Here is a 9,888-nt window from a genome sequence, read left to right on the forward strand (position 1 = left end):
CTCCGTTTCTCTCTCTCTCTCTCTCCTCCCTCTCCCTCTCCCTCTCCCTCTTCCTCTTCCCCCTCTCCCTCTCCCTCTGTCTCTGTCTCTCCATCTCCCTCCCTCCCTCCCTCCCTCCCCCCCTCCCCCCCCCCCCCTCCCTTTCTCTCTCTCTCTCTCTCTCTTTCTGACTTGGACCACCAAAGCTTTGACTTAGAGAATACATGTTATGTTTTTCTGCCAGAAATGCAAAATGATGTCAAAACTAAATCAAAAGTTAAAAAAAAAAATCTTGAGTGTATTTGCATTTCCCTAGTGAATGATTTTCCTGTTGTCTGTGAAACGGCTGTACAGTGAAATCGGTCCTGAAAAGTAGTCGCTAAGTTATCTTCAATGTTATAGTCAATCTATTTGGTAATTATTGGCCTTGTATGAATTCCCAACATTTGGAATTCATAAAGGTGTCAAAAAAAGAAAGAGAGAAGAAAAAAGATCTTTAAAAGTCCAAAAAGTTCTGTGGTTCCATTGATTGACCATCGATCTGAACTTTTAGACTACCTTGGGTTTAACTCAGGCCAGGGCCCTTGGATTATGTCCTGCCGTCATGTTTGTAGATAGAATTGTGTAGAAAGGTAACATGATCCAACATGGCATTTGTTACATTCTTGGTGTAGCAGGAAGCGAACTTACACAGGGCTGGGGGGGTAAGTGTAAGCAAGCTCAAAGGTCAACGGCTTATCCAGACTTGTAACAGGGAATGGAGTGACACTTGTGTGCTTTGCCCTGGCTTCCTCTGCACCATTAAATTCTCTCCTCCCTCCCCTTCTCCCCTCCCCCCATTCAACCATTGGACTAACCTTGAGTTTGGATCTTTTCCCCAGGAAGCAGCTCCCTTTCCAGTGGCTTTGGCCTTTGACCACAGCGATAACAGAACCACAACACCTCTAGTTAATATGTACTCATCTCTTCCTAAATTCCAGCTGCTACCTGGGTTTGCTGAGATCCCATGGATCTAGGATGTCACCATATTCCCCTTACAATTGAAGAATCAGAAGCACCTACTCCTAAGACTTGGGCTTCTTCCCCTTTAGTGGTGTGAATGGGTTTGTCCTCAAGGTCACCTGGTCCCACATACACCCCAGTTCATCTAGGACCCTTCTAACTCAATTCTTAAACTCTACCAATTGCCCTTTAAATTCCTGACCTTCCCAGGAGCTGAGGTCCTATGCATAGGCGCTCTCTGATTTTCTAGTACAAGTGAATACATCACTAGCCTGTCTTTTATGGATGTGTTTGCAATTCCTTACAGGAAGGAGTGTGTGGCGTGGCCGGTGTGGGTGAGCCAGGGTGTTGCATTATAACAGGGAAGGGATTTATCTCAAAGGGTAGAGTTAGTACCTCATAGACAGTGCAGATTTCTGTCTGAGACCTGCGTGTATTTTTTCCTTAGGTTCTCCTTACTACGACAACGTCCGTCCGCTCTCTTACCCAGATTCTGATGCTGTGCTCATTTGCTTTGATATCAGTAGACCAGAGACTCTGGACAGCGTCTTAAAAAAGGTAAGTGGTGAGACATGAGGACATCATCCAGCACTTTCGATGATACAGGATTAGAGATAGGTGATTAGCTAGGTAGGGCATTCAAAGATTCTGAACTTAGGTCTTCTAATGAAAAGACCGGAAAGGATACTTTCACGCCAAAACAACGTTCCCATACAACAATGCCATAAGCGGCTAACTAATGTGCTTGAAATTTTATTTCATAAAGCTATGAACAAAATACTTTTTATGAGCTTTCATGTTTATTTTTCTTTGGAAGAAAATGGAGTGAAAATGTGGGGAATAGCTGCAGTGAGCTCTTACTTGACCCTTCATTTCTTTGCTCCTTGTGTTTGCCATTGGTCTCAATTCAGAGATTCACTTTAATACAATAAGAGCTGTTTTGACAAGGAAATTGTAGCTCAGTTATTTATAGAAACATACATGACATTAACATAAGAGGAATGTGTGTAGTAGGGCTCGTCCCTACACATGCAACTATGTGAATTATGAGCAGATATATACTAATACATACCAATTACTAATAAAGCATCAGTTATGCCAAACACGTATGTTATCACACAGCCCTGGTTACTGGAAGCAGAGGTGGGTCAGATTCTATAGGTGGAGATGGGACTTACAAGAAGCTATGGATAGAGGAACCAGAGATAAGAGGAATGGTACCTGTTAAAGATAAGTGTAGAGGCCTAAGAAGGCCACTGTGTGTGTGTAGAGAGAGAGTGATGCTGAGCCTCTCACAGCAGAGGACTTGGCCCCCAGGGTAGTTATAGGAACTTGCCATAGATGAGCTCCAGAGAATTCATTGGGACAGCAATTCCTCTTGACCTGCAGTAACCCAGGCTTTGTTCTGTGGTAGTTCTAGAGGGTTATATGTACTGGAAGATAGGGCACCATCTTAATCACTCTCCCTTGTCTGGTGGTGTTGTAGGTTTGAGAGTGAGATTCTAGCTGTACTACCCCTTCTTTTTTGTGCACTGCACACGTGGCTAAAAGCACAGACTGTCACTCAGTGGTTGTCTCTGTGACCCTGACAACGTGAGGACAGACAGCAGAAAGAGAGAAGCTCCATGTAGATGTCCAGGCTTGCTCCATTTAGGCTGTGTTCTTTTGATTTCGCCTTTCAGTCACATTTGCATTTTACGTGTTTTTATTAGTTTATTTTTCTTCCTGGTACTTAATTGCTTGGGTAGGTCATTATAAAATTAGAGATTGAGGTATAATCCTCCTTTGGTTTTTGCTAAACATTGCAAGCAGTTCAATGAAATTGTACTCTTGATAGATAAAGGGTCCTTTTTAGTTTGTAACACCTTTTTGTTCTGGGTAATGTATGAAACGCAGGGTAGACTTTTTGTCAGATTCTGTCAGGAATACAGCTTTTCTGTCTTCAAGGCTGTAAATAAATAAGTAAAAGGAGGCCCACAACATCACAAGCTGAGAACTACATGACAACACGCCTGTCTATGTGTAGAGAGAAAAGGGCCACTTATTTACTCGTGTTTGTACTTGATGTAGTATCAGCTTATACATAATTTATGACAGAAAGCTTTTCTCCTCTTCTACTTTGATTTTTGTCTACTAAGATCAAACAAATAGTGACATTGGACCTGAAGATATTAATGTGAGTGTTTTATGTTTTGTGTAAGGCTTAAGGCTCATGGAAACTTACTTCATCTGTGTTTTGTCTGGAGTCTAAAAGCCCATTGATTTCAGAGAATTTAAAGTGACTAGAAGTTAAACAAAACAGAACAAAACAAAAACAAAAAAAACACCTAAGTCTTATTCTGTTCTTCAGTTCTTTAGGAGAACATGCTAGATGCTCCTAAATAGTTGTGGGAGGGAGGAAGAAAGGAAAGGCTCAATGGGCAGATCAGGCTCTCAGTGTGTTACTGCCCTCCTCGTGCTGGAGCACTTTGTAACTAGATGTCATTGGCTCAGCTACACTTTGAGATCTGGAAATACCCTTTGGTGGTCTCCTAAATCACTCTTTCAGAATGTCCCTCTTATTTAGTATTAAACCTACAAATCTTTATTTCCTCTTCTGCTCTGTGTACTCCTAAAAGACAGAGCTACATCATCATTACATTACAGGAACACAAAAGACCTTGTATATGTGTGTGGAAGAGTCTCGACTCCTCCAGCCCCTCATCTGATGATGGAGAACTCAAGTTAGAAGAAGCAAAACCATGAGAAGCTGTTTCATTGGTTTATATGGAACAGCTGGAATCCACACCAGAAACTTCTCAAAGTTCTCATGATTCTGGTTAGGACTGGAAATAGTTACATTGTAGACTAGACAGCAATGGTTAACAGTTAAAAATTAACTCAAAGTCTTTTGGGCTACAAAACCAGACTCTGGCCTGGGAGCTCAGGAGGCAGTTAATTCTCTGCTTAAGCTGTGGTCTGTGTCCATCTAACCACTTGAGTGTGGAAGGTCCTTGAAGCAAGACACTCTGCCTTAGTAATCATAGGACAGATACTGGCCTACCATGGGAGGCCAGCACATGGTAGCATGTCCTAGTCTATCATGATGGAGTCTGTGATCGCACACTTTTGTTGGTGTGGCCTATTCTTTATGCCCAGCCTTCCACTTACTACATACTAGGCTGAGTAACAAGAAACTCAGTATATCCCAGAATGTACTCATCCATTTGGATATGTGATTATTAAGGTACTTCTGTCTTTCAAAAACCTTCATAATTAAGACATTGTTGAAGCTACCTTGTGTTGATATGAAATAAGTTCATTGTAGGAGGAACCACTGAGTCATGTAGAATATAACAATATGCATGGTCACTCTCTAAAGTTTAGTATCTACTGATTAATTAAACAGAAGCCAGCTTCTTCACTTAAGGTTGAGTTTCAATGTCTGCCAGGGGAGAAATTGCTTTTATTGTATATGTGTCAGTACTTTGTTAACTTTCCTTTCCCTCCTCCCTAGTGGAAAGGTGAAATCCAGGAGTTTTGTCCCAATACCAAGATGCTGTTGGTGGGCTGCAAGTCTGATCTGCGGACAGATGTCAGCACATTAGTAGAGCTGTCAAATCACAGACAGACTCCTGTGTCATATGATCAGGTATGTGTTTTGTCACTGTGGGAAAGTCGTCTGTCTTCCTTCCTTCCCTCCTTCCTTTCTTTATTAGGATATATTTATTTTTATGTGCGTTGGTGTTTTGCCTGAACGTTTATCTGTATGAGAGTGTCAGGTTTAGAATTACAGACAGTTGTGAGCTGCCATGTGGGTTCTGGGAATTGAACTTGAGTCACTTGGAAGACTAGCCAGTGCTCTCTTAACCACTGAGCCATCACTCCAAGCCCTGAAAAGTCACCTTTCAATACAAATGAAAGCCATAGAGTTATTATTTGTGGTAAGTGAGATGTAGCAGGTTTTCAAGTGAGGCAACAGTCCACTGAAATCTGAACTGTTCTGACACTCTGTAGTAAGTCACCAGGGGTTAGGGCACACAAATAGTTGATATGTGCTGCCCTTGGATGTTTCTACTACACCACTGTTTTTAAAGTTCAGCATGCTTAAGAGAGAAAGTGATTGACATGAGTAGTTCTCTTTAAGAGAGCTTATTGTCCTCTAGCCCGATAAAATCCTCAATTAAGTTGTTGTTAATAAAATAGATCACTCTGCGATGCCATCTTTTGAATTTTCATCATGGTAGCCCATGTTCCCTCAAAGAAAGAAAAATCTGTTTTGGAAACTATTCTTCTGAAGCGCATCACCAGTTTCTAAAGAGGGTTCCTGTTAAAATAGGTACAGATGTATGTGGTATGCACCATTTAAAGTATTCTACTTTAGGGTTAGGGACATAGCTCAGTCACCGAGTTCTTGCCCAGCATGAGGCAGGCTTAGCCTTCCATCCCCAGTGTGACCAAAAAGGAAAGAAAAACATATTATACTCGTCCCTATCTTGCATTTCTCATGAACAAACTCAATACAATCGCAGAAGCCGATTTTTATTTAAATTGATGTTAAATTACATCTGTTGGCCCTATGTTTTGTACAGTCTGTTGACTGGGGTTGAGAGTCATTTGGCAAGGACTCCGAGGCCCAAAGCACCTTGATCAGATCTACAGGAAGGATGCAGTGTACATCGTCTCAGGGACTTACTCCAGTAGCAAGAAGGCATGTTTCACAATGTTCCCAGATGATACCTACACATAACTGGTTAAAATGTCAGTGAGGGTCAGCTGCCACCTTTGCACCTGTCTCTTCTTTGCACCCTAGAACTGGATGCTCTCGATTCTCCTGTAGGAGCAAAGCAGCAGCATATTGGAAGCGGTGGGGAGTTGGAACAGTTTCCAGAGAGTAATATAATTGAGGGCCTTCGGACTGGGTCTTTAGTATTTGGGAAACAACAAAGAAAGACGCTTATTAAGAAAAAAAATCTGTTTTTTATTTTGTACACCACTTGGGAAATCCATATGGCATGTTAGGTGTGTTCCAACGCAAGACTGTTTTGTGGTATTTCAACACTTTCCAGTGTCTCTCCAAAGTCTCACTGCTGATGGAAATTCATTCTTTCACTTCACAGGGTGCAAATATGGCCAAGCAGATCGGAGCAGCCACTTACATAGAGTGCTCAGCTTTACAGTCAGAAAACAGCGTCAGAGACATTTTTCACGTCGCCACCTTGGCGTGTGTAAATAAGACAAATAAAAACGTTAAGCGGAACAAATCACAGAGGGCCACAAAGCGGATTTCACACATGCCTAGCAGACCAGAACTCTCAGCAGTTGCTACGGACTTACGAAAGGACAAAGCAAAGAGCTGCACTGTGATGTGAGGCTTCACCATCTATAATGAGGACACAGGAATCTGGTGTAAAAAAAAATTAAAATTAAAAAAAGCAAGAGCAAAAGTAAAAGATGGAGTCAAATGAAGTGCACAGCCAAAGTCACATAGACACAGGCTTAGGAGGCCCTTGAAGGGATACCCATTTTTCGGAATCCTGTCCTTAGTTTCGGCATGTAGACCGAGTGGTGAGAAGCGAATCCGTTGAAGAGTTTTGTGTGACAAGAAGTGTGACTTGAAAAATACGCCAAAAACAAAAGGAGCTACAAATCGGCGAGCGCAAGAGAAGTGGGGTGCGCCAGTACCTCCGAGAAGAACATCCATGCTCTGAATGGTGCTTGAGTATTTTCGGTTTTGTGTTTGTGGTTTTGTTACAACCTATTCGTGGATCTCTACTTTGATTTAGTTTTTCAATGTTTTAATCCCCTTGTCCAAAAAGTATATATTAGCAGACCGTCCTCGTTGGGGAACTCGCACTGTGACCTTAGCGTTTAGTTTTCTAGAGGATGCGATCTAATTTCCTCCTAGCTCATCATTAAAATGGAAATTGTACTGGGACCCGGTGGGATTCGAGAGGAAAAACTTGATGCGGCTTTGAAATCTTGACTTCCTGAAGGTCGCTGCTGCGCGAGATGGTTTGAAAGCAAGGCTTACGCAGCCTTACAAGATGCGTACGTAGACCAGCACTACAGAGATTGTGTAGATCAACTAGAAGAGAGTGTTGCTTTTTTATTCTGTCTGATGGTTTTGTTCATTCTTGTGATTGTCCTTAACAAGTGGTAAATTGTTCAGTGTAATATTTTTTGTGCGCTGTTTAGAAGAGAATGTGTGGCTTTGTTTTTCTTTTTGCCATCGTTGATGAAAAACGAGAAGTCAAATAAAAGATGTCTTCGTCTGATGTGGTAGCGTGATTAAAGAGCAAGCAGGTGGATGCTGATTTCACCAGGAGAGACCTTGAATGAAGGGGTAGTAGTAGCGGAGAGCACAGTTGGTGAATGGGGCTGCCTGGAAGGAAGTGATACTTCAAATACCCAGAGCAAAAGCACTCGTGTCTGGTGATAGTGCCCCCAGATTGGCAGCAGATGATAGTGAGTTGTTTTCTAGTGCCACTTCCTTCAAAGGAATGTTGTTCTGGCAAAACCTCCATTTGCCCATGCTTTAGAAAACCCCAGATTGAAAAGAAGCCTATAACGTCTGCCCTGGTATGAGCCTAGGGTGTTTCTCAAGTGACTGCTAAATCTCACTTATATCATACACAGCCAGGGCCAGGTGAGAGTAATAATCAGCATTTAAAATAGTTGACAGGTTTCTACTTTTGAGCAGTTCCTTTCAGAGATCAGTTCTGATCTTTTAGAGTTGGTGCTTGTTGAAAACAAGCTTTTTCTTTCCCCAGTGATGACGCTTCATTTTTGAAGCGTTGAAGCTGTGTCTCCATTAAACTAACTGGCAGAAGGGGATGTTAAGGTAATTACAACACTCAGTTCTGTGTCTTTACAAGCACTTTGTTTTGTCTCTGCAAGAAAATGCCATTTCAGTCATTTCCCATGAAACTCGGACGTTTTACCAACATACTATGCTCTAACTGGTACAGCGTTATGCTTTGGGCAGTATTACAAAATCGCTGGCAAGTGCTTTCTGTATTTAAATATTGTAAAAAGAAAATAAGTTATAACTGTTATAAAGCAGAACTTTTTGTTGCTTTTTTTTTTTTTAATGTTGAAGTCACTTTGTATGTTTGTTTGGTCAGTGTTTCCACAGTATTTATTAAAACGTATGGGTTTTTTTTTCTTCAAATAAAAAAGTAACCATGTCTGTCTCCCTGTGATGTTTTCTGCTTCATGGCCTAATTGTTCAGCTATGTTGTTTCATAGAGATGATTATAGAATGGGAACTAAGATTTATGGAATTAGTAGAGTTCAGAATTTCATTCTTGGCAAAAGTCTCTTGGAAAAAGATGAATCTGTATATAAAATATATTTACATAATATCTTTTTTAAAACAAATCAAGAAAATGGAGCATACTTGAGTGATCTGGCCATATACAGAAGAAGCCATGATACTGGATAGGATTAATTTGTAGAAAGTAACAAAATTCTTTGGAAGTCTTTTATACTGGAAATGAATGATACAGACCTTAGTTTGTAGTTTAATGATGTGACCTTAGTTTCTACTGTGTCTCCTGGGAACTTAGATATCCCCTTGCAAAGTGTTTTCTTGTTGACAGCACATGGATAGCTCCAACTATTGCAGCTTAATGGAGGCACAACAAAACTAGACCTGTCTATGGTAGGGGTGTTGTTCAATACAGAAAATTGTCAAGTACACATAAGAGTAGCCTAGGGGAGAGGGGCATAGGTCCCAATCAGGCTGGATGACTCTGTCTTTAGCTTAAATGTCTAAAAATATTCAGTGAGACTTCGAAACTGTGATTTGACACAGGCAAGACATTTCCTGTAAAAACTGCATCCTGTGGCTTTAAAAAAAAAATGGCTTTAGAAATCTTTGTGGTTTAGTTACTTATTTAGAAAGAATTCTCAAGAACAAAGCAGAGAAAACCAGAGGCTCCTACATGAGGGAACAATCTTAAGAGCATCGGTATTACGGGGATAGTTGGATGAAAGATTTTGGAGCTCAGACATTTACTGAATATGTTTGTAACTCATTTCTGTCATTTGTTACTAAAGGGAAAAGGGACTTTTCCAACCCTAGCACTAGATAGCTTCTACGCCTACTGCTGGATCAAGGTTGCAAGAAACTTGTTTCTCAACAATCTGCTACAGAAAAGAGTGGGGAGGAAGATGGTTCAGGTTCTGCTCCTGCTGACCTTGGTTCTCTCTTTGGCTTGATAATGATGTTCCTTCCAGTCAGTTCTCAGCAGCTTTAATTTGTTGAAGCCAAAAGAGAAGAGAGTCTTCAGCACAGGCCACCTTGGTTCACTTTTGCCCTGAATTTTTGCCCTAGCTCTATAACCTGACTACTGTGTGAAGAGTCCTTGCAATTTAGTAGTGATCACAACTTTTTAAGTATGAAAAGGTTGTCTTAAAACTCTGAGTAAGACTTTGTGTCTCTCTCACTTCTCTTAATCCTTTTCAGCAATAGTTGCTCTGAAGATTCTAGTCTCACAGAGAGGGTGGCTTGAGTGGAAACTGAAAAATAGACCAAGGGATTAGGTTTATTAAAAGAAAGTTTTAAATGGCCTCCTCAAAGACTCTTGAAACTCTCCAGGTGGCTTACCTTCTTTTTTTGTTGTTGTTGTTTTTTTTGTTTTGTTTTTTCGAGACAGGGTTTCTCTGTGTAGCCCTGGCTGTCCTGGAACTCACTCTGTAGACCAGGTTAGCCTCGAACTCTCGAACTCAGAAATCCGCCTGCCTCTGCCTCCCAAGTGCTGGGATTAAAGGCCCGGCGTAACGCCACCACCGCCCGGCGTGGCTTACCTTCTTTTGAGTAGAGGTCATTATGACTTCAGCAATCTGGCTTAAACACTGCAGTTTTTATTTTGGTCATTTTCCCATTCGTTCACCAGATGTGTATTTGGTCTCTTCTAATAT

General features: G+C 41.2%; 1 protein-coding gene across 1 annotated transcript in view; it reads left to right on the forward strand.

Annotated features, from left to right (window-relative positions):
* Rnd3 (Rho family GTPase 3) overlaps nucleotides 1-8,156 on the forward strand; it is a 19,076-nt gene extending 10,920 nt beyond the window's left edge. Inside the window, exons 3-5 of the mRNA XM_028769190.1 lie at nucleotides 1,430-1,539; nucleotides 4,478-4,612; nucleotides 6,081-8,156. Of these exons, the coding sequence (XP_028625023.1) occupies nucleotides 1,430-1,539; nucleotides 4,478-4,612; nucleotides 6,081-6,332 (497 nt within the window). The 3' untranslated portion in view covers nucleotides 6,333-8,156. The remainder of the gene's footprint in view (nucleotides 1-1,429; nucleotides 1,540-4,477; nucleotides 4,613-6,080) is intronic.
* Nucleotides 8,157-9,888: the final 1,732 nt, after the last annotated feature.

Source organism: Grammomys surdaster, unplaced genomic scaffold (genome assembly GCF_004785775.1).
Source record: "Grammomys surdaster isolate TR1022 unplaced genomic scaffold, NIH_TR_1.0 191, whole genome shotgun sequence".
NCBI classification, from domain to species: Eukaryota; Metazoa; Chordata; class Mammalia; order Rodentia; family Muridae; genus Grammomys; species Grammomys surdaster.